Source organism: Penicillium robsamsonii (genome assembly GCF_028829455.1).
Source record: "Penicillium robsamsonii strain IBT 29466 chromosome Unknown utg000001l_segment0_segment0, whole genome shotgun sequence".
NCBI lineage: Eukaryota > Fungi > Ascomycota > Eurotiomycetes > Eurotiales > Aspergillaceae > Penicillium > Penicillium robsamsonii.
This window is the reverse complement of record NW_026643219.1, coordinates 7,100,125-7,125,553: the sequence shown is the minus strand read 5'-3', so window position 1 is coordinate 7,125,553 and position 25,429 is coordinate 7,100,125. Positions and strand designations below refer to the sequence as shown.

Here is a 25,429-nt window from a genome sequence, read left to right as displayed (position 1 = left end):
GATATAGAACAGAGTGATTGTTCCAAAATGTAGGTAGTTCCGGAACAAAAGGTAGAGGAACACCTTAAACCAGCCCTCGAATAAGAATACCAGGGTAAAAAAGGAGACCCAAGGGTATAATAGCAGTTATTCTAGTTCAAAGCTGCAAAGGAGGCCTGCAGATCCAGGGCGACCGAAAGACTTGAGGGGATCAAAGGCAATGAAGTCAATATATTAAGAAGGAAAAGAGGCATCCAGGGACTTTTTCCATGCCATGTCCTTGTACACGTGTGGAAAATAAAAGGGTTCAATAATCCTGAATTTACTCTGCTATTTACTAAATTTGTTTGGCGCGTGAACCTTGAGGGTGATTGGTGTCTCACCCTTGCATGGAGAAAAAAGAATACTGGCAAACCAGGATCAGTTTCAGCAGGGGGATAACGCGCAGGTATCGTGGCGGCAAGACTAGATTGAAACGAAGAAAATAGATTAAAAAGTCAAAAAAAAGACACAAAAAAAGAGAGAAAAGATATTTACGGAATATTCAGGCCCGATCTGATAGATCATGAGCTATTGTTGGTCAATGCCCATGCGCCTAATACTCCGTCAGATCTGTCTCAGTTGATTGGACACGTATATCAGGCCTTTATGCGCCGAACCAAAAAGAGTCAGATAACAGTGCGATTTCCAGACATCTCTCCCTGGAAGCATCATTCCCTACTATGTGCATAAATCCAAAGCTCCCTGGGGAAAACAGCCACTGAAAAGTTAGCCCGGGATCAGTGGGGCTCATGTATATAGTTCAAACACGCTACGAACTCCCTTGGCGAACGAATTTTTCTCTAGGTACCAGAATGTGATGGTCCTTGCTGAGATGTCAGGGGTCCTAAGTATCAACCTTGACCAGGGGGGTTGGGGGGGGGGCGTGGTATATCCTTCAGGGGCCACCGAGTAAAAAGGATTAGAATGTTGACGCTTTGCAACGAGAAAAGTGAATGTTAACCTCTTACACTCCTTACACACCACGGCGATTTTTGTCATATCTATCATATCTATCATATCTGGGATATACTCTACTTTTATGCCAAGTATTCAATATTAACTGTTTTGTTGCAGACACCTGCACGTTAAGCTCTTGACATTTGCTTCAACTTAATTATATTAACTACGGAGTAGGTGGGTCTCTACGCTAGAACTATTCGCCATAACTCCGTCGACACACGTCCAATGAGTTTAAAATCCGACAGGAAGTTCATGTGTCGATCTTCACTACTAACGACACGGCCACTACTGCATGCCATTGATTTTGTTTCTATGCTCCGGCAGAGGCCCTGCATGTCCAGTCTCGAAATAAACCATACGCATGGCATCCAAGCAAGGCGCTTGTTACTTTTCGACGAGAGGCAGCAAAGAATCCATTTTCCTCTGAATTGTACCCAGCCTCATTATAGCAATGGCTGGGCTGGGTGGTGGGAGACATCTATGGGAGCGCTGCACCGCTCTGTCGAAAAGCCGGGAGGCTGGATATAACCTGCCTTGCTCCTCACCTTGCGAGTTCAATTCCTTTTGGTTGACCCTGGAGGCTGAGGATCTGCTCGTTTCCTCGGGCGCTTTGCCAATGATCGTCTTGCTAATTGTGTCATAACGTCCGGGGAATATGTGATGCGTCAGTTTCGTGGCGTTGCTTGTGCCTCGTCGCACAGATCATGATGCGTGCATATGCTCCACCTGGCGGCTCTTGTTCCTGAGTTTCTGACGCACAGTCTCCAGTGTGATAGTGCACATTGTGCTCCGGAGGTCAGTTTACAAGTTTTATGTTGCCATATCAACAGGCTGAAGATTGGGTTGGTTTCCAATTATTTGGGCGAAATGGATAGATCTGGGTGATGGATAGCCTCGAGAGACAGTCTGGCTGTATTATATCTTGAGATACAGACTGTGTCTGCAGGATGCATCCCGGACCCCGGCTGTCCACGGTGTTGAAGGTGCTGACAGCAGAGATATTCAAAGCAAACATTCCTTGCCAACCAGATGCAAACCAGCTATATGCTATCTGCTATCTGACCTATCGTCTCTTCTCCAATCAAGACTATTGTTCAGGAACGGACATGATTACATTTATCTTGATAGAATAAACTAACGTCTATCAATAAATACTTTAATAACAAGGGCGAAAGGTAACAATCCAATGGCCTGCCACCAAACGGAGGGTGATAACGACAAACATGAACAGAAGAAGAAAACATTATAAAATACAACCATGACAAGACGGTCGGGGTAATCCAACAGCTATCCCCCCTTCCGGCAAGTCTTTCGACAAAAGTTTCGGCGCATGCATTCCGACAACTCCGAGGCACATACCCCATGCCCGGGTAATGGACCTGGCATCATGAGGTCATTCATTAAACAAATATAGGGACGCATCACCCAAGAGCAGCCACTCTGCCCTTCTGCTGCGTTTGGCCAGCATTGGATGAGCTTTAGATTCAATGGGCTCATCCGAAGATGATTCAACAATCAAACTCGGGGACAATATAATTCTTCCAAACCACACGCTGAAAACATTCAGACGCGATTGTGCTTCAGTTGATCATTTAGGCCTTGCGAGAACGGGTCACAGGGCCGTTGGAGCGGCCAGTGGACTTGGCGCTGTTCTGGGTACCGGCCGGGGAAGGAAGTTCGAAGTTTTTCATGTCGATCAACGATTTTTGGCCAGTGTTGCGGCGGGGGCGGCCGGTCTTGGCGGTCTTGTTATAGGTGGCAATGTAGAAGGAGATGAACAGGACCAAGTAGGAGCTGATGATGCCGATACCAGCCATGGCAGCGAATTCCTCACCGGCGCACTTGCCCATGTTGGGGAGCCACGGGAAGTAGGCAGAGGTGAAGTAGGTGTACGAGGCGAAGTAGATGAAGCCTTGAAACTGTCAGCATTCCATTCTTTGCGGGTTTCAAAAGGGCCAGAACCACTTACCAACGTCAATGACGAACTGGAGGATCTGCAGCATGGTGATGTACTTCTTCCACCAAATGCGAACGCCGCGAGCGCTCTGGAAGTAGTACCAGTACATCACGACATGGACCAGTAGGTTGATGGTGATGGGCACCCACTGCACGGCAGTCACACCGATAAGCTGAGTGTAGCAAAGGAGGGCGGTGGCACCGTGGTGGTAGGTGTGAAGGAAGGTCAACGGCTTCTTCTTGAGGACCAGGAAGATAGTATCAATGAACTCGACGTATTTGTTGAGGTAGTTGAGCTGTTCGAGGTTGTGTGAGTTTTTCTTCTTCTACTTGTTCAAGCGCTCCGCAACTTACGTAGTACAGAATAATCAAAGGGCGAGTCCAACCACCGTCCTGGTCGCAGATGGTGTAGAAGACTCCATGTCTCCAGAGAGTGGGGAGAAGCTGCTCGATGAACAAGGCCAGCAGGATACCGCTAACGGTGGTCAAAAGGAGGTTGTGGATCATGAACAAGGTGTTAAGCTTGAACGCGGGCAACTTCTTCATGACCTCACGGCCACCGAAGATGATGATGTAGTAGGTGACAAGCATCATTGTAGTCTCCTTCAAGGTGGACAGAGGGGTCACACCCTCAGTGAAGTTGAATTCGCTGGCGGGATATCCCATGACCTTCTCGTAGGCCTGGTCGAAGAGGGGCCACAAGTGCACACCAAAGGGTCGATCGAGGGTCGGGACCGAGGCATATTTAAGGATTTCAGACGCCATTATGACAAGATTTGGTGTTCAACCAAATTCGGTGTGGAATTGACGAAGATAGCCCTGGGAAGGCAAGCTGTTCTTTTCTTGACGGGCAGTAATGCAACTGCAGTAAGCCCCCAAACACAAGAAAAGCCAAACAAGTAAAGGAAAGGAATGAAAGAAAAAAAGAGCTAAAGAGATAAAAGTGGAAAAGGGGGAAGAGAAGAGAGGGAAAAGCTGGAGAAATGAGAGAACAATTACTTTTTGCGTCCGGCGTGTCCGTTGAGGACCCAAAAGGGTTTAGCGTGCCATAAAAAGGGGAAGATCAGGTTCCGATCACATCTACTGGAGTATATTGTCCGCACATGTGAAACATTGAGCTCTTGTAACTATGAAATGTACTTTGATTCTTTGATGTAAGAACACACATCACAAAATATGAAAGTTATTTTGTTGAATGCTAGGTTGTCCTCGGTGTGAAGCTATCACATGCTAGTCTAATGGCCGTCGCGCATTACACAAAGAAATATATGGAATTGCCGAGGACTTAACCGACCTATGTATTTTCAATAATTGACCTTTCGCTCTCGATGGCCAATTCATGAGATTCCAGTTCGCGCTTTGAGATCCAGATTCAAAGCGTTGCATTGAAAATGTATCGAGTCACTTCCTATTAGGGTTACAACCGGTCATTGGAGCGTGCAATTGGCAGTAGCCGAGCACAAAGGTCGGGAATTTTATACCCTGTTTATGCCAGCTTGCATCAATCCCCACAGTATAGATAGGATATCCATGGATAGAGCATATCCGGAGAGAAAGGCATATAAACTTTCTTTCATCTTCCCAACTTGTCTATTTCGGTAAAAGTGACAGTAAAAGTGGCAGTATTATCTATCTAATTCGAAGTCATTGAGATCCTAAAATATTGCCACCTATATAACCTTCGAATCACCTCAATTCCTGTTCGCATCCAAGGTCTAAGGTCGGAAGCTACCACTCATGTACTGTCCTATTCTGCCTAGCTTTTAGGCTCTGTAGAGTGACATTTTTACAATCGACAAATTGCATTGGGGCTAATTGCTCGAATAAGCCTTTGACCTAGTTGCGCAAAAATTGGATCTAAACCATATACTTGAACATCCAATCATCATTCATAGTTTATATTCTAAAATTTGGGATTACAAACTTTCCGAATGCTTGATCTTATCATATAAGATAGATGGATATAGATACAACCAAATCCAAGACAATATTGAACTCGACTGTCATGACCTTAAGACTCGGCCAATGACACGCATCTTGAAAAGGACGGCCATTCAGCCAATCAGCGGCCGCCTTTAGAGATCAAGACAGCTGGGAACGGGGCTAATCGGATGATGACTCAGCACCCGTGTCGCTGCCTCAGGCGTCAACACCACACCACCCGCAAAATCCTAGAGGCACTTCTCACCTCCCCTTCCCGTCTCCATCCACACCTCTCCCCTCACCATTGTTACTGTCCGGTCCACCGTGGTCCCCTTCCGAAAATGTCGTCTCTATCTATCTTCCGCGTTGCGACCCGCGCCGTTCGCCCTACCGGCTTCTTTAGAGCTCCCCAATTGACCCGGTCCCGGATGCAGTCCCCGGTCACTCTGGCTGCCGCCCGCGCCCACAACTTCGGTACCACCTCCATGCTCCGCTCCGGCCACGAGGATGAGACATACGAAGAGTTCTCTGCCAGGTACGCCCCCAATCGCAAGCCATTGAAGTCGGAGGAGAGGGATAAAAGCGCCCTGCACCTCCACGTTAGGCGCTTCCCGGAACGAACATCGGCGATCGTCTAGACATGATAGGAGCATTTTGGGCTGACTATGTATCCCAATGGTAGATTCGAGAAGGAATTTGATGGTGTGCAGGACGTTTTCGAGCTTCAGGTATGACTTATCTCGACTTCACCCGAGACATTGATCGGCATGCGATACATGGCATCAGCCACACCCGTCACTCAACATGCGGCTCCTATATCCGCACGAATTCGACAAATAACTAATGCATATCTTTGCAAACAGCGCAACCTGAACAACTGCTTCGCTTACGATCTCGTTCCCTCCGTCGAGGTCCTCACTGCCGCCCTCAAGGCCGCCCGCCGTGTCAACGACTTCCCTACCGCCGTCCGTGTCTTCGAGGGTATGATTCCACAACACCCATCTTGGATTATTAGTATCGTTCGTCGTCGAACCCAAGCTAACGTCAACTCGTGATTAGGTGTCAAGGCCAAGGTCGAGAACGCTGACCAGTACAAGCAATATCTCGAGTCTCTCGAGGGTCTGCGCGTCGAGCTGGGTGTCGCTCTCCGGGAGGAGCTCTACCCCCAGGAGGCGTAAATTCCCATCGTCAATTCCACTTTTACGTCAATTTTCTCTTAAACACACAGTACCCCCTCGCACGTTGTTTATCCAGCACTGTTTGACTGGCTGAGGATTAGGTCAGGTAGAAGAGAAAACTGTATACATACTTTAGAGATCTCTTGTGTTGTTAGTACTGCTGTTGTCTGGAAAAAGGTCCTGTGTGCCTTGGTTGGTTGGTGCTTAATCTATCTTGATTCCATCTTGTTCAGTCATCCTGCATTGTTGTATTATCAACCGCTCAAGTCAGTCCTCAGTCCTTGATCCTCAACCCTCAATCCTCTATTTCCTACACTTATATTACGGATAATATTGCTTCATAAATGGTAGAATAGCCAGACGGGTCTGAGTCTCGGATTTCATTCTTAAATAGCCAATATATCACACAACATGATGACTTTGACAAGCAGGCCAAGAGGCATCAGACCATAAACAAACAGAGCCTCCAACAATGACCATGCGCAATCGATATAAGTACAATGTAGACAAGGCCCCCCAGTAGCTCTCCAAGAGACAGCAACACGGCCAAAAACGTATTTTGTAACAAGCAATTAAAGCAAAGATAGGGAGGAAAAAAGGGAACACAAAATCATCAATACACACAGGTATGTGTCCGCTCAAACGCCGGGTACCAAGCCACTGATTTCCAGTAATATATGCAAGGTGATGCAAGGAATCGAGTCATAAGGCATTCTCCAGAATGACAAGAGACGAGAGAACATATCAAACGGGATAGATGATAATTAGTGTGTTCCAACATACTTGAAGTAAGTAGGTCGGCAATCCTCCTTGGAAAGGAAGTCTGCGCCTTGGAAGAACTGGCCAGCTTTGCAGCCGGAGCACTTGGGAGAATTGGGGCAGTTGAGATACGGGATGTGGTTGTACCCGATATCGCGGAACCTAGTGAAAATAGATGTGAGTGAGAGTTATTGAATGAGAGGAAAGAGTATGTAACCTACCAGTGGACGTTGGCGGCATCGGCGAAAAGACCAATGCCGAGGGAGTGGACAGGAGCATCACCCCAGCGTTCATAAAAGAATCCACCGGCGCGATCCAGGTGCTGGAAGTACGCCTCGTACTTTTCGCCGCGGAAGAAGTCGAGATCACCGATTTCGAAGTTAGACCAGAAGTGGCAGGTGGAGTATCCATTAGCGCCTTTGGTGTGTTCAGGACGAGCCACGTCATCCGTAATCCATTCCCACATGTTATTATCGCTGAGGTACGAGGGGTTGGCGGCGAGGAATCGCTGAGTCTCGGGCCAAAGGGACGGGATACTCTGTGGTGCGTCATAGAGGTTGATGGTGAAGCCGTAGGTCTTGTTGCCATCCTCCATGTATCGGAACACATCGTAGTCGACGTCGCAGAAGAACTTAACATTGGGCTCGATACGCCAGTAGTACCGGTAGCCTGCGAGGGCGGGGTGCTTGTAGAACATGCCGCTGTTCCAGCGACACATCTGGTGGTAGGAGACCTTAGAGCTATACTGGATGTCTTGTTCCTCCAACATCTTTGCGGACTCGTGGAAGAGGTCCATATTGATCCAGCTTGGGACGTCCCAGTGTTCCTTGGGCACAAGTTCTGCATCTGATGTTAGCTATGGTTGCTCTCGTTCTAACCGGTCTATAATCCGTACCGTATTGGCACTTGGCCTTGGTCATTGCCTGAGTCTTCTGTTTGAAATCCTCTGTGAAGGGGACATCATTGAAGAAGATATATGGATAGTTGAACTTGCTGTTCCAGGTTCGCTCTAGGTCACTCATTGTCGAGAGCAGTTGGTCCAGTTCCTCATTGCGGACGAGGGTAATGAGCGCAGCATTCGTGCGGGCTGACTTTTCACTATTGGGGGAGTAATCGTGCTCATCGGCTCGCCATAGATTTCCTGAAGGTTCTCCAGTAGCTATAAGACTCGTTAGTATGGCACTTAGAGTGCGGTGCTTGTAATAAGAGGTGCTGCAAGAAACCGGGGTCACGCACGATCTACAAGAGGATCCTTTTTCATGCCATGAGCCAACTTAGACCCTGGTTCAGAGGAGCTCTGGTGTAATTGGAAGACAAGAAATAGACAGAGAAGGATGCAAGCTGCACCCAGCATGCGAATCGGTCGCGCAACAGCCATGATGGTGGTTATTTGCTTAAAGGGGGGAGATGGTCGGAGAGTGAGAGAGGCGCGGATTAAGGGTGGCCATCATTCCTTATCCGGACTAGCGCCATTCAAGCAAAACATCCGGGCCTCTCTTCACTTTATGCTTCTTCACTTTATAACGCCTAGAGACATCTCGATGTGATTTATTTTTGATCCTGGATCCGAGCTTAGGTCTGAATATGGCTCTCGCGGCTGATTTGAGTACGCTTGCCGATGCCTTGATCACTTCCGTCACCAAGATATCACCGGACCAGAAGGTAATATATGGATTGAATTTTCATCATTCTCATATCGTCGTGTGTGGTGTACTGATGTCTATATAGGGGTCTGCGCGTTTTCAGAGTCTGAAGCGTCGTGTACAAGGGGGTCTTCGGACTGGTTCTCATACGCGCACCGACCAGTTTGCAGTCGCCAAGCAACTCGAGGGACTACAGGAAAAGTTTCAAATCTTGAATAGAGATGAACTTGCCGAAGCCCTTCATATACGCCTTGTGGAGCTGGAGAGAAATCAGAACTCCTGGCTCCCGGAGATCCTGAGTCTCTTACTGCAACTCTCAGATCGCCCCGCTCTTTTGTCTACGGTCAAACGTTCAGAGGAAGGCGCCAAGGCACCAGAACCAAAAGAAACTCTTTCTTGGTCAGACCTCAATGCAGATGGGACTGCCTTCAGTGATGAAGAAATTTGGGAACAGGTAGACTTTGCTGGCGATTCGTCAGATGACGACTTTTCATCCGTTGCCAGTGATGTATCTCTCCCAAAGCATAGGCCCCAACCCGTCACGACGGTGGATGAAGGTTATACTATCCCAGAGGACGTTTTTGTTCCGACAGAGGATGAAAATCTTGTTGTCTCTCTAGAAAAGGCACAATTCTGGAGAGCGGAGAATCATCCTTCGTTGCCCCAAGGAGGTGGCTCAGCCACCTCGCGACTTGTGACAGAATCCCAACTCGCTAGAGAGACTATCTTTATGCTTCAGGGCCTTCCGACGTCTATTTATGTATATTTGGATGATGATTTCGGGGCGGATCGAAGATACATGCTCGCACATTCATCCAGGGAATCCCTGGCCTCGCTTTTGCGGTGTTTCAGCGAGATTGGCGCCAAACTCAATAATGTACGGTGTTTCACCAAGCTCCCACAGACAATTCCATACATGCAAACATTCTGCCGGGGCATAGAAGATCGTCTTCTTGAATTTGATAGAGTGTTATCTCAAGTTCAGTGCACATATCTTTCCGCCGGGTCAACTGTCAGTCTCATCCAGCTTCTTGTTGACGTTCGTCAACACTCTCACGAGCTAGTATTGCTCGCAGAAATGATCACAAAGCTAGGCAAAAACTCTACCGATCAGCCAATGCGCTGCCTTGATTTGTTATACAATTTAATATGCAAGTTGGAAGCCCTTGGCGACGAAACTTCCTCTCAGCGCCTGGCGGAGCTATTCTTTATGTGTTTCAAAACGTATTCAAGCTCGATTCGACTCTGGATGGAAACAGGTCAGGTCGATGCTTCGGACAGCACTTTCTTCGTGCGAACCAATCGTGAGAACGGGGATCTACGAACTCTTTGGCATGACTGGTTTGTGCTGGATACGGGCCACAGGAATCAGAGGATCCCTCGGTTCCTCGAAGCTGGTGTCCAGAAGGTTTTCACGGCAGGGAAAAGCATGGTGTTTCTGCGCCACCTGAATGCGCCACCAGACATTGAGGCCATGAGATTCGAGGACCTCTATTCCCAGGACTCCTCAGTATTACTTCCTTTCCCTGGGCTAGTAGAGTCTGCTTTTGAAAAACTTGTGGATGTGGATCATTCACTCAGTGCTAGCCTGTTACGAACAGAACTCGACCAACAATGCGGATTACGGACCTCCCTGGATGCTCTTCAGCATGTCTATCTCGCCAAAAACATGAGCGCCGTCAGCGTGGTTGACGCCAAAATCTTTGAGCTGATCGATCGGGGTCGTTCCTGGGACGACAGGTTCCTGCTCACTGAGATATCGAGGACAGCTTTCAATTCAGTGTCTGTCATTGACACATCAAGGCTCCTTGTGCGGCCAGCTAGTACTCCATCGCGGGTTTCTCAAAACAATCATCGAACCGTGGGTATTCTGGAAGCAATCTCAATTGATTATGGCCTCCCGTGGCCTATTGCGAACATAATCACCGATGAAGCAATACACACTTACCAGCGGATCTCGACCTTCCTGATGCAAATTAGGCGCGCTAAATATGCCATTGTGAGACAGCGTATTCGCGACGCCCGCATCACCACACCTGACGACAATGACACATTGGTGCACGCTCTACACCATAACATGCTCTGGGTCCTCGATTTTATCTACGGCCATCTGACCTATCTTGTGATCTCCACAGCAACCAAATCTCTACACAAAGATCTATCTGGCGCACAAGATGTCGACGCTATGATAGCGGCTCACCAATCCTACATGTCCTCCTTGGAAGCTCAGTGCCTCCTCTCGAAAGAGTTATCACATATCCATGATGCAATCATCAATTTTCTAGATTTGTGTGTTCATTTCGCAGATCTACAAGCTGCGCACTTGCTCGGCGACGAAGACCAACACCTGGAGAATTTGAAGACACCAGACACAAAGAGAGACCCTGAAGACGAGTTCGATACCGATGATGATGAGGACTATGATGATATGAACCACGAACACACACTCACAGTCTCATTTCGTGATTCGACCTACACCCAACAAATGAAAACCGTCAATAATCATTTCAGCCATCTGACCACCGTCGTCACAGATGGTCTGAAAACTTTAGCTCAGGCAGATGGACTTCAAAGTTGGGATATTCTTGCCGACAGGCTCGAATGGAGACGAAATTGGCGTAGGCTTTGATACATGACAAAAATACCCTTGTTTTCGTTCTAGCGGGAGTTGGGGTTATATACTAGCTTAAGAATCGGCACTGGGCAGTGGAAGAGCCAATGGCTTTTCTTTTGACATGAATCAATTTCTGTCTCAAAATAAAGTAGCGCTGAGCGTGTTTTCTGGCCGATTCAGAAACTCAAACGATTGATCAATCCTTTTTTTTTTGGTCCGGGGGCCGTAGACATGGACCGCATGGATCGAACCAACTTCGTTGAATTAGAAACTGGAGCCCGGTTGAAAAGTAGGGATATAAGTTGCTAGGTATGCGTATGCTGGCCAGTCTTAGATGTCTGATCTGCACTCTATTTTGTACATATTCTTTAGACATAAAATTGTGGATTTGGATGGAAATATTATTGATCAATTTTGATATATACTGATTTGAGAAATCATTTCGGTTCTTTTTTTTTTTGACTCCAATAGAGAATATATGGATAAGAACTCAGAATAAATAGGAAAAAGAAAACGGTTAAAAAGGCTTCGTAAATAAGAACTAAACATTCTAACCAACCCAGCGTCTAGCGCTGTAGAAGACCCGTCCCCAAGGACCAATATCGCCCCAGGACTCGGCGTTCGGAGGCAACCAACTGGCAATACCGTTCATGACGGTACGCTCAGGGTGAGGCATGATGGCAAGGACACGGCCGTCGGGGCTGCGCACACCGGCAATACCCTCGGGACTGCCGTTAGGGTTGAAGGGGTACTTCATGGTGGGCTTCAGGGAGGCATTGTCGACGAATCGGACGGGGGCAAGACCCTCGCGAACGAAGTCGGCAGCCGAGACGCCCTGGGAGCCAGCGAAGGAGGCACGGCCCTCACCATGAGCAACGGCAATAGGGAGCGAAGTGCCATCCATACCGTGGAAGAAGACGCTGGGGCGGGATGGGTCAGGGTCGGAGATGCGGGCCATGCAGACACGGCCTTCGTACTGCTCGCTGGTGTTGCGCTCGAAGCTGGGCCAGTAGCCTGCACCGGGAATCAAATCCTTGATACGAGACAGGAACTGGCAGCCGTTGCAGACACCCAGGGCGAAGGTATCCGGGCGCTCGAAGAAGTCCTGGAACTCCTTGCGGGTGTTCTCGTGCAGTAGAACGGACTTGGCCCAGCCCTGACCGGCACCCAAGACGTCACCGTAAGAGAAACCACCGCAGGCGGCGAGACCGGCAAAGCTGGAGAGGGAGACTCGGCCGGAAAGAATATCGGTCATGTGGACATCGACGGCAGAGAAACCGGCGGTGTTGAAGGCAAAGGCCATTTCAGCTTGACTGTTGACACCCTGCTCACGAAGGATGGCAACGCGGGGCTTGTTGGCGAAGGGGGAGTATTGGGAAAGGCTAGTCATCATGGGCAAGCCCTTGTCCTTGGGGTCGAAGGTAGGGTTCCAAGAGAGACCGGGGTTGGCGTCGTCAAGGATGTTGGCATACTCCTGCTCCGCACAGTCCGCGTTGTCACGGATCTTCTGCATGTGGTAGGAGGTCTTGGCCCAGGTCTGCTGGAGGCTGGAGCGGGTGTTGCGGTAAATCAACGAGGCCTTGTGGTAAATAGCAAGGTTCTGCTTGGGCTGTTGAGAGACACGTCCAATCTTGTGGATCAGACCAGGTGGAGGACCGCAAGTGGCGAAGGCTGAGCGGAACTGAATCTCGTGCTCCTTGCGGACCTGGAAGACGGCACCAAGCTCTTCGGTGAAGAGGCATTCAATGAGATCCTTGGTGTCGAAAGAGGGACAGATGTTATCGAGCATGATCTCAACACCGCAGCGACCGGCGAACATCATTTCAACAAGGGTAGTTAGAAGACCACCGTCGGAGCGATCGTGGTAAGCCAAAACAATTCCGGCTTCCTGAAGTTGCTGTGTAGCATCGAAGAAGTCACGGAAGAGATCGACGTCGCGAATGTCAGGGCACTCGGAACCAACTTCGTTGAAGACCTGAGCAAGAGCCGATCCACCAAGCGTTTTGCGACCAAACGAAAGGTCCACAAACATGAGAACGGTCTCCCCGACTTCTTCGAAGCTGCGAAGAGCCGGGGTCCACGTCTTGGTGAAATCACCAACAGGTGCAAAGGCAGAGATGACGCAAGACATGGGAGCAGTAACCTCCTTGGCCTCATTTGATGCCTCATCCTTCCACTTCATCTTCATGGACATAGAGTCCTTGCCGACGGGAATGCTGATGCCAAGCTTAGGGCAAAGGTCCAGACCAACAGCCTCCACGGCTTCGTAGATAGCAGCGCCCTCGCCAGGGTGGCTACCGGCAGACATCCAGTTGGCAGACAGCTTCACGTGGCTGAGACGATCCACAAGATCAGAAGCAGCCAGGTTCATGAGCGACTCGGCAACAGCCATACGAGCAGACGAAGCCGAGGAGATGAGAGCCAAGGTAGGCTTTTCACCCATTGCGAAAGCTTCGCCGGTCTTCATACCCTGGGCCAAGGAAGTGGCAGTAACAGAGACATCCGACACGGGTGTCTGCCACTTGCCAACCATCTGGTCACGGGCGGTTAGGCCGCCGACAGTGCGATCGCCGATGGTGATCAGGAAAGACTTGGAGCCAACTGCAGGCAGAGACAATACTCTCTTGATAGCCTCATCAACAATCTCAGTCTTCGAGGTGAGAGAGGGAAGATACTTGCTGAGGCTAGAGTCCACAGTGGGGAGTTTCAGCTTGCGCGAATCGACAGTTCGGGTCATGCGAGGAGTCTTTCCGAAAAGGACAGACAAAGGAAGGTCAATGGGGGCCGGGTACTCCTTGGACTCTCGGTCAAGGAGAATGAGTCTTTTTTCCTCCTCGGATGAACCGCCGCCACGACCGACAACAGAGAAACCACAGCGCTCACGCTGAGCAATAGCAGTGAACTTGTTCATGCTCTCCTCGCCAACAGCCATGACGTACCGCTCTTGGGCTTCACAGCACCAGATTTGCATGGGGCTCATGCCACGGTCGGTGTTATCGATTTCACGAAGCTCAAAGGTAGCTCCCAAGCCCGAATCATGAATCAGCTCAGGAAGGGCGTTGGACAGGCCACCGGCACCAACATCGTGGATGAACTTGATGGGGTTGTTGTCTCCCATGGCCACACAGGCGTTGATAACCTCTTGAGCTCTCCGTTGAACTTCGGCATTGCCTCTCTGAACACTGGCAAAATCGAGCTCAGCGGATCCCTCACCAGAAGCGATACTGGAGGCAGCACCTCCTCCCAGGCCAATCAGCATAGCGGGTCCACCAAGCACTACAAGGAAAGCACCGGGCTTGACAACATCTGGGTGCTTGATAGCGTGTTGGGGGCGAACGGTTCCAACACCACCAGCGATCATGATGGGCTTATGGTATCCGCGCACTTCCTTTTCACCGTTACCAACGTCAATCTCGGTGAGCAAAGTGCGGAAATATCCACCAATGCAGGGGCGGCCAAACTCGTTGTTGAAAGCAGCGCTACCAATGGGCGCCTCCAACATGATATCCAAGCTGCTGGCGATGTGGTTTGGCTTGCCGACATCGAGCTCCCATGGCTGTCTCAAACCAGGAATCAAAAGGTCTGACACACAGTAGCCGGCGAGACCGGCCTTGGGGCGCGAGCCACGACCGACGGCACCCTCATCACGGATCTCTCCGCCGGATCCCGTAGCCGCACCGGGGTAAGGTGAAACGGCAGTGGGGTGGTTGTGGGTTTCAACCTTGGCCAGGAAGTGCACAACTTCCTTGGTGTGCATCCACTGTCCGGTGGTTGGATCGGGGGCCCAGAACGCGGCCTCGGGGCCCTCCAGCACGGCAGCATTGTCACTGTAGGCACTGATGGTGTGCTCGGGATGCTTCTTGTGTGTGTTGCGGATCATGGCAAACAGACTATTTGGCATGGGTTTGCCATCAATCACCCAAGAGGCATTGAACTGCTTGTGTCGGCAATGCTCCGAGTTGACCTGAGCGAACATGAAGAGCTCGACATCAGTGGGGTCACGGGCAATTGCGCCATTCGGACCGTAGGCCTCAGCCAGATAATCAATTTCCGAATCATCAAGAGCCAAACCGAGTTCGGTATTTGCCTCTTGGAGGATCTCTTTGGGGGATTTGGTACCGCCCTGGAGGGAGATGGTCTTGAGGGGTTGGGGAGTGTGCTCGGAGAACATGAGGCTCAACTCGGGCTCATCCTTGCCAATGATCTGAGTCATCCGATCATGAAGCGTATCCATGTACTCCGGCTTGTAGTCCTCCGCACCGTTACGAAGACATGAGATCTTCATACCCCGTTCAATGCGCTTAACGTACTTCTGCAGGCCACAGACGTGCGCAATGCCTGTTGCCTGGGAGCTCCATGGTGAGACGGTACCGGTTCGTGGGTAAATGTAGAAGGTATCGAATTGACCGTCGGTGGATTCGAAGGTAGGAGGGATGTCTGTGATATCGCCGTACTGAAGCAATTGTTCGAGTACCGCACGCTGGGGCTCGTCCAAGGGCTGGGTGGTATGCACATAGTGGACCCACTGAGCTCGGACGTCCTTGACACCAATGCTGGTAGCAATAGCATGACCCCGGGAGTGGGAAAAGGCAACAGAGCCTGGGATGGCCAGATAGGTATCGGTAGAAGTCATCGTGAAGCAAATTGGGGATTCTCCCAATTAGTCAGGTATGACACAGGAGACCGGAAGTGATTCTCCTGGTATTGAAGGTGGCTCGAGTGCCTCTCTCAAGTAGACTTGAGAAGATCGCTAGAAGAGGCCGGCGATGACTCTATCGCCTTTTTTTTTGTAAGAGAAATGAGTTTCCCCCGCCCTAAGCCCATTGCGGCTTATCTTGCTGGGTCATGTGCCGATAGCTGATTTAGAGTTTTACAACAAATTCTTCAGTCTCATTTTCTTATATAATCATCTATTCATTGATCTATCTTCATGAGAACATGTCAAAATATAAAATCTGACAATTACTAGGCTCTCTCATATCATTTGACAGTATTGAAAGGAGAATTAAATGGAGGGCTTTGCTCCGGAACGTGTGGGGCTGAGGGAGACTGAGTCAACAGGAACATCGGCCCGGGGAATCTCAGTACAATAATGAGTACAAAGAATCACCCTAACAACGGAATTTTTTTGGCTTGTGAAAACCTATGGTATAGGTAACCTCTAATCTACTTAAGAGCAAGGGAGAGAAAAAAATTGTACCCATACATTACCTCCAAAAAAAAAGAGTGGAGAAACCTACATATCTAGACACGAGAGGTACAAGGACATAAGTAATTGCACCCCGCCCCATATACCTTATATTACGTAAATATTCTGCCGGAAAAAACCTCCCATTTACTATAATCACCTTAATTAATATTGCATATACTTAAAAGACTAGTCATATAGATCTAGTAAATGAAGAATGCAACATTTGAGTCGCAAAGAAGCCATCTCGCGTGCTATTTTAGAGTGGTTTTATTCATAGACAGTATGCGCTTTAAGAAGGCGGTATTGATGGTGAAGGCGGTGGGGCCAAGGGGTGCAATTACTTATGTCCAGTCACTGTAGCATGGTTTCATATATATCAACCTTAGAATATTCCTTATAACATCCTGCTTGGTGCTTAGGCTTAGTTTGATTAATTCTTATACTACCCAGCAATAGCAGAACACCTTCAAGCTTAGGACAGCAAAGGGCTAGAAATATACAATTTGAATGTACAATTTGACCGTCAATCATCAGCTATACGTAGGAAACACTGACATTTTTATGTACTGAAAGACTAGATAACTTCAGATGTCATCTACAGGGCCTTCAGCTCACCCTTCCCGCCCATGACTGAACCCTTCCGTTACTCTCCTAAACTTTGAGCCACGGAGTTTCTGGGTTAAGTAGACAAGGATACTTATGCGGCCTCGTGATGTATTTTTAGTAGACTTTTTGGTAATCCTCCCCTTGCTCAATTTTACAGCTAGGTAGACGGCAGGAAAAGGCGGAAAACCCATAAAACATGCAGGTGACTTTTGCATGTACAATCTGGGATTTTCATCTTGGTCATAATCATCTTGTAAGCGAGCTGTTTAAAAGTATCTCGTCAATGTGAATGAAGCTTGAGTGAAAATCTGAGCAGTATGTTCATGAAACGCAGTTGTGAACTCAATGAAGATGATTTGGTCTGTGAGCAGTGAATTAGATATGCAAAAATATGCTTCAAAGCTGGGTATTGCCCACGGACACCTGAACAAGACGAAGACCCCATTTGCAACGCTGAAGACCTGAAGATACCCCAAAGTTTCTGCAACTTGAAGAGCGATAATTTGAGCTCACTCTAATAAGTTGCAGACAACTTAATTTTCTTTAAGCTACCTTCAGCTACAGTGGTTACAACGCACAAATGCCGGCCGCTGAGCCCCTTAATTATAAAACGGTCGAGAAGCTGAATAACAAATTCACCTCATTCGTTGTTCACCTTGACACAGGTATCTCCTGCAATTTCAAAGCTCCTTATATTCAATAGAGGTGTCAGCAGACAATAACTTTAGAGAGACATATTTGGTCTCTTAAGTTTCAAGTTGTTTCTGCCGAGCTAGACCTTGGTAAAGCTTCTAGAACTTAGCTTAAGAACAAGTTAGTATCTTCCACATTCGAGCTAGCACGATAATAAGAGGATTTGAATTTCATTCTTGTGGTATCGATGTAAGTTCTCAGCGAAGGTCAAATGGGAGGAGCACAGAATTTAAAGATATGGGAGCTTTGTAGGGCTTGCATAATATGCCGATCCACCAGGCGGCCAGTCCACAATCGGTATGCCCAATGTACATACTAATGGAGGAAGTATAGATATGTACTCTATAATTCAAAGGCTTGTTGCGGGTGCTATACATGCTGGAGGCTCTTGCACATTCTTTTGCTCTCATTTTGTTGACAATAATTCTCAACATAACAAGATACACCAGATAGTCGGATGATACCTAGCATTTGCAATTCAGATGTTACACTTTATACATAGGTAGCTATACGTACCATTTTTCCTCTGCCGGATGGGGCTTTCCTATCTTATCTGCCGCCGCTTTTACGAGGGCGCTTAGAGTCAGGCTCACTGAGTAAATTTCAGTCCGGGCTCAGACTTAGTGAGCTGCTCAGCTACATCACGTGATAAAGACGTGAGGTCTAATGAGCGCTTAGTGATTGTGATTAGATGCTGCTGGGAGGAATCAAGATGATCACATTACCTACTCCGTCGGAGCTACGTAAGATAAGGTACATCCGAGGTCGGCTCCTAGAGCTTAGTAAGATATTAGTGATCCTCCTTTAGTCATCCATCAGGCCTCAGCCCTCACACTATTCGCAGCTTGAAAGCAATACATTTTGATTGATAAAGTACATTCTTAACCAAAACAACAGGGTTGGAGAGAAAAATAAAGGAAGGGAGAAAGATGGGCCAGACAAAGCAGCAATGTTATTATACAGAGGCCCACGATAGTTAAGTAACGTTACAAACAGAACAGTCATCATGATCATCATAAACGTAAGACATCAGCAATCCAGGCCGGATATTATGTGAGACCCCTGGCTTGAGTCTCGAGCAGTCTCGCACCTCCCCAGAAATCTTTCGAATCAACACATCCTTCGTGAGTAGAACATCGTCTTCCATGAGGTCTGCCGCTTGGTGGCCAACGAACATGATAGACTCGAGACGACTTATAGGAAACTCTGCGCACTCCAGATATCCTCGGCAAAAGTTCTCAGCTCTTGCCCGGGTATCACGAAGTCTCTCTCTAGGGGCTGGTGAGGAGGACGGCCAACAATCTTGTCGAAGGGTAGATCTAGCTGTGTAGTAGTCGTAGTTGTGCCATTCATGTAGGACTCTCCGGTAACAGATGTTGTGTTATTCGTTCGAGATAATTTAAGGAATGCAGTACGACACGCTGAAAGGGATGACCTTGTAAGGACGCCATATCCTCGGGGAACAAGTTCCCATCGGTGTAAGATGATCTCGGGATCCTTGCGGTTGATGTTGATCGTAATCACAAGTTTCACAGATGAGGAGTAAGTCACAAGCCAACCGTACGCATCAAGCGAAAGTTGTCGCGCAGACTCAGACAATCCTACCTCTACCACAAAACTCGGCCTTGCAATTGCCGAAGCCGGAGCCCAGCTGCAGTCAGCCTCCTTTTTCCAATTTCCAACCGTAACTGTTGTCGAGCCGACAGGCCTTACGTCACGATGGACGTTCATCGTACGCAGCTCGGCAGAAATCAGCTCATCAAATGATCTTATTGCAAGTTCGTGTGCAGGGTTCGGCATGACTTTCGCGATCAAGACTCCCGTTTCTACGTTGTAAAAGAATCGACAGTACTTGCTTGTTCGCGACCCATCATCACTCAGTCTAGAAGATTGCGCCGGGGGGACAGACGTGAAGACGAGGTACTGATCCTGAGTTTGGTCTTGCTGAAGCGCTCGTTGACGGCGTTCCAAGGAATTTCGTAAGCTCTTGTTGGTGGTGAATGGCTGCTGCTTCACTTCCTTCGCCAGTTGCGCAAGAGGATCCTCAGATTTAGATTCAATTGACGAGAACTCAGAATATGAGAGCTCAGAAGATAAAGACTGGGACGCGGCGTCCGAGGTGGATCGAAGGAAGTCCATGGTGGGTGAGAAGGTAGGGTGGGAAGTGAGAAGGAGGTGAGATGGCAGGCAGGTAAAATAGGCAAGCACTCACGACTGGTAAAAAGAGAAAGGCGGTCATATCTTTGCCTATGATTGTTTTGATCACGGCGTATTAATGACGTGACGGCCAATATTACAACTTCGATTTTTCACATTAGTAATATTGTACACTGGATAATATATGTTATGGAATCTGCTCGGAGGAATCAAGATGATGATATTGCTCTGTCGGAGCTACGTAAGATAAGGTATATCGGCTCCCAGAGCTTAGTAAGATATTAGTGATCCTCCTTTAGTCATCCATCAGGCCTACCTACCTAAGCCCTCATATCTGCCCCCCTCGAAAAACTGCTGGCGCTCTCGCCAGTGGGGGTCGAAAACCGAATTCAATCCCTCTAGAAGTCCTCAATGAATGGTCCTCTTAAAGGTGTTTACGGTATAGGCCGCATTACATTTACAATCATCTGAACTTCCCACTTCAGTACATCATCTTTCAGCGTATTAATGCAGTGGTCGACAAGTAGCAGTCCCTCGGTAAATGCGATAGTGTCCCGAGTGGTGTTAAGCGAGGGACCTAAGCCTTCGTGCATCGCCCGGACAACTCGTGCGTCTCCCTCGACAAAGCGGGCACGGAAATCAACAAGCCCAGCGTGGTCCAACGAGGTGATACGCTCAAGTTGTTTGGAGTTGCCGACAGCTTGGTGGAGAGCTTCTACAGCCAGTAAAAGCGAGACAATAGGCCCTACGAGGTCTGTTGCTCCTTGAATCTGGCTGATCTGGAGGCGTAGATCCGAATTGCGGAGAGAAGTAGAGATCGGCTTGGGGATAGTGTTATGGAATCAACTGGGAGGAATCAAGATGATTCTATTCCTAGCTAAGAACTACTCAGTGAGCAAAAAGCGGCAAGGACTGAGCACTAAGACGGAAATGGATAGCCAAGAAGTGGCAGAGGAAATCAAGTACATAGGTGGTTTGAAGTACACGAGATTGCAAAGAAAAAAAACAAGCATTTTATGATTACGGGTACAGGGGTAAGCCCACGTCAAGAGGGACGGAGTACATACTCCGTCTCTAGGCAATAATGATTAAACATTCCAAACAAATCTGGAGGCACATATCCCCACCAATTGTGTGGTGGCAAGGGATGTCGGATTTGAATGCTTGTATATTTAATTTGGACGACACACAAAAGATACCTAACCCCAGAGATGCACATTGGGTCCCAAAACATATCCGCTGAATATTTAAACGTGACTCACAGCCGGTAGGAGATGCTACTGGTGGTTTCAGAAGCCCAGGTCTGCAAGAATCTAGAACAATATAGTAATGGGGTGGCAACGAATCGAGATCCGACTCGTCTGAAGTTCGGTTCCTAATAAGGAAATCCACATAAATACCGGATTGAGTAATATGTTCCGATCTATACAGACTTGAGAGGCGTCGAGGTGCAAAGCACAAAGATAATGATATTGACCCCACTGCGGCCCAGGGGCCGTGTCAGCTGAAACAGACTCTGTATGTTGCGGACATATCCATGTTACATAACAATAATATCCCCTGAGCCGATCTAAAGAGTTCAATGTTTTCGAGATCATCTCTTCGCCGGTAGATACAACTATCGGATACACACCTTTGATTTCTTTGATCTGTTTACTCTATTCTAAACTGCAATCTTGTCAGATATTATAACTCCCTCGCCATGCTTTGACCTCTCCAAACTCGGCCTTACATATATAGCTATCTCCTTGATTGAGCTTCGCATGGGTGGTCACAGGCAGACCCGCTTTTGCGTGATGCCAAGCTGGAATTCGGGTAAATACCTTGAACAAGATACAGGATAGGCAGGTATAAGAAAGAAGGTCCTTAGGCTACCAAGTAGTCAGTTGCTGCTCATCAATAATATTCCTTACTCGAATTCAAAAGACTGACCCTGGAGAGAGCCCCTAAAGTGCCCTTACAAATTTCATTAGTATTATACCTAGTTAGGTTCACCGGAAGAATATAGTCAAAGTTCAAAGGAAAATGCATCGGGAATCAAGGCGATGAAACCAAAGGGTCGTCGTAGTATATTGCCTAATCTGGCTAGCGCCACCATTCCATATCAGGCAAATCTGGGTACGGGCCGATATCAAAGAATCCCCTTGTAGGCAAAAAAAGGTATGATTTCACATCCATGGATAGTTCCTTATTCCTTTTTTTGCTATGCTCCACTCGTCGAAAATTCAGAACCAAATTTTGTTAGAGATGAGTTATAAAAGAATGCCACCCCAGGGGGTCCAAACAATCATTCAAACTTGTGACCACACATCGCCAATACACTTTACATATATAATTACAACACTTCATATACATTCTCTCCTGGGTCCCACCCCCACACCCCCCTCGCCAGTCTGACATCTCTCAACATGGAGACTCCTCGGTCGGATCAGACCCACACAAACGCAACTAGCCCGACAGCCTCCATCGACTCTGGCGAATACAACCATGTACAAGCACAAGCACAACCCGATGATTACCTCGACCTACCGGTCCGCGAAGTCACTGATTCCGCCGATCTACGTGAATACATCACGGAGACTAGAACAGGTGAAATCATCAAGCCGGTCAAGTCCAATGCTACTGGCAAAATCGAAGATTGGAAGATGGTGACCTTCACCATCGACGATCCTGAGAACCCCAAGAACTGGTCGAAGGCATTCAAGTGGTACTGTACCATGGTGGTCGCCTTCACTTGCTTTGTCGTCGCCTTTTGCAGTAGTGTCATTACTGCCGACATTGAGGGACCGATTGAGGAATTCGGTATCGGCCGTGAAGTTAGCTTGCTTGTTGTTACGGTTTTTGTTATTGGATTTGGTGTTGGTAAGTAACTCACGAAAGTGTGATGTTCTTGGTATAGTTCTAACCTTATTTTAGGACCCATGGTTTTTGCTCCAATGTCAGAGATCTTCGGACGTCGACCTGTCTACGCTCTGACGCTTGCACTCGCTGTTATTTTCGTCATCCCGTGTGCCGTCTCCAAGAACATTGGAACTCTCATTGTTTGCCGTCTGATTGATGGAATCGCCTTCAGTGCCCCCATGACTCTAGTCGGCGGTACTCTGGCTGATTTGTGGAGGGCCGAGGAGCGTGGTGTTCCGATGGCAGCATTCAGCGCTGCTCCTTTCATTGGTCCCGCCATTGGCCCTCTTGCTGGTGGTTACCTGGCTGACAATTGTGGTTGGCGCTGGCTTTACTGGATCCAGCTTATTCTGGCCTTTGTCGCCTGGGTCATGATTACCTTCACTGTCCCTGAGACATTCGCACCGATTCTGCTCAAGAAGCGCGCCCAGAAACTTCGAAAGTCCGAGGACGACCCCATGTACACCACCGAAACCGAGCTCGATTCTCGTCCCATGGGTGAGAAGTTGCGGATCTTCCTTTTCCGCCCCTTCCAGCTTCTGTTCCTCGAGCCCATCGTCTTGTTCATTTCTCTCTACATGTCCGTCATCTATGGCTTGCTGTACATGTTCTTTGTTGCCTACCCAATTGTTTACCAGGGCGGCAAAGGATGGAGCGCATCTAACACCGGTCTCATGTTTATCCCTCTGGCCATCGGTGTGATCATGAGCGCATGCTGTGCTCCTTTTGTCAACAAGCACTACCTCAAGATCTCTGCAGCATGCGGGGGCAAGCCTCCAGCTGAAAAGCGTCTGATTCCCATGATGGGTGCTTGCTGGTGCATTCCTTCTGGTCTTTTCATCTTCGCCTGGACCTCTTACCCCAATATTCACTGGATGGGTCCGGCTATGGGAGGTTTCCTTATTGGATTCGGCATTATCTTCCTCTATAACTCTGCCAACAACTACCTTGTTGATACCTACCAGCATCAAGCAGCATCTGCTCTCGCAGCCAAGACCTTTATTCGTTCTATTTGGGGCGCCAGTACCGTCCTGTTCACAGAGCAAATGTACGAACGTCTGGGCGACCAGTGGGCCAGTTCGCTTCTGGCATTCATCGGCTTGGCTTGCTGCGCCATTCCCTATGTGTTCTACTTCAAGGGAGAGTCCATTCGTCGTTTCTCGAGATTCGCATTCAGTGATGATGAGGAGAAAGCCGAGAAAGCTGTCAAGGCATAAATTGTTGACTTGATCTCGGGGAATTTTTAAAAAAGAGGAGGTAGTTTTTTTTTCATTCTGTGCAGCATTGTGGGAATGATTTGCTGGTATGATTGATGTGGAAAAAAAGCTTGGATGAAATTTGCACAGCGTCTTTTGATATCCATTACATATATAATTGGTCGAATTTTTGACATGATAGTTTTTAATACAAGATTTGCTTAACGCACATAACATCATGAGTATACGTACTTTTATGAGCAGATCGAAGTCGTTTTGATCTACTAGGACGGTCTTATACATTAGAGAAACCGTACGGTACAAGCAGGTTGGTAATGGAAGTAGGAAACATCTTGTCTTGATAGATGGCATAACGGTGAACTTGGCCGACATCTATATTGTATATCTGCTCATCCCATTTCTCCTTTATAAAAAGAAACATTGAAGGATATTGAAAATCCGAAGTACTGCTATATTCGGGCGTAAGCAGTCATCGATCGATCTATGGAAGGTTTGCTATCGCCACCACGAACCCTATGTCAGCGTCAAGCACTTGGAAGTAAATTGGGTATTCCTAAATTGTTTTCTCTCCCTAGATTAAATACGACGCCATTCAGAATACATAACCAACCCAGAATTAACTCAGAACCCGTGACCGCCCCTGGAGGACCGCGGCCTTGCACCTGTGGGCAGGCCCGCCATACAACATGCTGACATAATCCACCTGATGCCGCTCATTGAGACCATCACATCAACTGGAGCCTCTTTTGCTTTGCCGTTTTTTTTTCGAGATCAAGGGTCAGCACCAACTCCGACTCAACTATTTAAAGATACAATACAACTACTCGGTCTTTTCAGATCCTAATAATGGCCTCCGACGCTGCCTCTCTCTCGCCCGCCGAGCTCTACGACTCTACCATGACCGTCCCCTCCGACTCAGAGAACTACTCCGCGAACCATGAGATGTCCTCCTCGGTCCAGTCAACTGAAAGCTCACCCATGATGCTTTACAAGCCGCCAAGTGTCTGGGGTCTTGTACGCGGTGCGGCCATCAACCTCTTCCTTCCCTTCGTCAATGGTCTCATGCTAGGCTTTGGAGAGCTGTTCGCACACGAGGCTGCTTTCCGACTCGGATGGTCTAATACTAAGGTATGCGGAACACTACGTGAGATTATATTGTTCCTGATAACTGACTTTCTGCCCTTGATTATATAGATTTTCCCTAACCACCGCCGCTCACATGCAGTGGGCCCAGGTGTTGAAATGCGGGAGCTTCCTTCGGAGCGGAGGCGTCCTGGACTCAGGGATACTGCTTCTCTGGAATAAGTGATTGATATTTCTTGTGCTGTTTAATCTGTTCGAGAATGACTGCATTTACGCGGGAGACAAAACCGAAGCATATGTGATTTGGGATCGATACCTGGCTTTCTGTGCACACCTGAATTTAGTGACTGTACATAGACCTGTTGAATCAGGGGGGTGGCGGGCGTTTGGCGAATTAGGATTTATATTTTGCAACCAGCTTTACAATATTAGAATATCCAAGTCTATGAATATTTCCATATTTCCATCTTCGGGTCTCCGTGCCTGTCCCGTAGCCGTGATCCGGGGATATATTTACCGCCCGGGCA

The 25,429-nt window shown here is 48.2% G+C and overlaps 9 protein-coding genes across 9 annotated transcripts; 5 read left to right on the top strand and 4 right to left on the bottom strand.

Annotated features, from left to right (window-relative positions):
- Positions 1–1,432: 1,432 nt before the first annotated feature.
- Positions 1,433–1,624, top strand: N7447_002754 (uncharacterized protein; the record flags this gene model as incomplete). Its single annotated transcript, XM_057227029.1, has 1 exon — positions 1,433–1,624. One exon carries the CDS (start codon positions 1,433–1,435, stop codon positions 1,622–1,624), a length of 192 nt encoding a protein of 63 aa, XP_057091045.1.
- Positions 1,625–2,573: 949 nt separating this feature from the next.
- On the bottom strand, positions 2,574–3,702 carry N7447_002753 (elongation of very long chain fatty acids protein; the record flags this gene model as incomplete). The annotated part of the gene is made up of 3 exons (XM_057227028.1): positions 2,574–2,893; positions 2,951–3,233; positions 3,292–3,702. 3 exons carry the CDS (start codon positions 3,700–3,702, stop codon positions 2,574–2,576), a joined length of 1,014 nt encoding a protein of 337 aa, XP_057091044.1.
- A 1,346-nt stretch (positions 3,703–5,048) lies between these two features.
- Positions 5,049–6,302, top strand: N7447_002752 (cytochrome c oxidase subunit VI; the record flags this gene model as incomplete). The annotated part of the gene is made up of 4 exons (XM_057227027.1): positions 5,049–5,395; positions 5,543–5,588; positions 5,724–5,841; positions 5,920–6,302. 4 exons carry the CDS (start codon positions 5,049–5,051, stop codon positions 6,036–6,038), a joined length of 630 nt encoding a protein of 209 aa, XP_057091043.1. The 3' UTR covers positions 6,039–6,302.
- A 500-nt stretch (positions 6,303–6,802) lies between these two features.
- On the bottom strand, positions 6,803–8,175 carry N7447_002751 (glycosyltransferase family 15 protein; the record flags this gene model as incomplete). Its single annotated transcript, XM_057227026.1, has 4 exons — positions 6,803–6,959; positions 7,019–7,637; positions 7,693–7,956; positions 8,034–8,175. The coding sequence occupies 4 exons, from the start codon at positions 8,173–8,175 to the stop codon at positions 6,803–6,805; spliced, it is 1,182 nt and encodes a 393-aa protein (XP_057091042.1).
- Positions 8,176–8,381: 206 nt separating this feature from the next.
- On the top strand, positions 8,382–11,069 carry N7447_002750 (uncharacterized protein; the record flags this gene model as incomplete). Its single annotated transcript, XM_057227025.1, has 2 exons — positions 8,382–8,459; positions 8,526–11,069. 2 exons carry the CDS (start codon positions 8,382–8,384, stop codon positions 11,067–11,069), a joined length of 2,622 nt encoding a protein of 873 aa, XP_057091041.1.
- Positions 11,070–11,604: 535 nt separating this feature from the next.
- Positions 11,605–15,687, bottom strand: N7447_002749 (phosphoribosylformylglycinamidine synthase; the record flags this gene model as incomplete). Its single annotated transcript, XM_057227024.1, has 1 exon — positions 11,605–15,687. The coding sequence occupies one exon, from the start codon at positions 15,685–15,687 to the stop codon at positions 11,605–11,607; it is 4,083 nt and encodes a 1,360-aa protein (XP_057091040.1).
- A 3,051-nt stretch (positions 15,688–18,738) lies between these two features.
- Positions 18,739–19,683, bottom strand: N7447_002748 (uncharacterized protein; the record flags this gene model as incomplete). The annotated part of the gene is made up of 1 exon (XM_057227023.1): positions 18,739–19,683. The coding sequence occupies one exon, from the start codon at positions 19,681–19,683 to the stop codon at positions 18,739–18,741; it is 945 nt and encodes a 314-aa protein (XP_057091039.1).
- A 2,426-nt stretch (positions 19,684–22,109) lies between these two features.
- Positions 22,110–23,819, top strand: N7447_002747 (MFS transporter; the record flags this gene model as incomplete). The annotated part of the gene is made up of 2 exons (XM_057227022.1): positions 22,110–22,563; positions 22,618–23,819. 2 exons carry the CDS (start codon positions 22,110–22,112, stop codon positions 23,817–23,819), a joined length of 1,656 nt encoding a protein of 551 aa, XP_057091038.1.
- An 846-nt stretch (positions 23,820–24,665) lies between these two features.
- Positions 24,666–25,124, top strand: N7447_002746 (TOM13-domain-containing protein; the record flags this gene model as incomplete). The annotated part of the gene is made up of 2 exons (XM_057227021.1): positions 24,666–24,947; positions 25,014–25,124. 2 exons carry the CDS (start codon positions 24,666–24,668, stop codon positions 25,122–25,124), a joined length of 393 nt encoding a protein of 130 aa, XP_057091037.1.
- Positions 25,125–25,429: the final 305 nt, after the last annotated feature.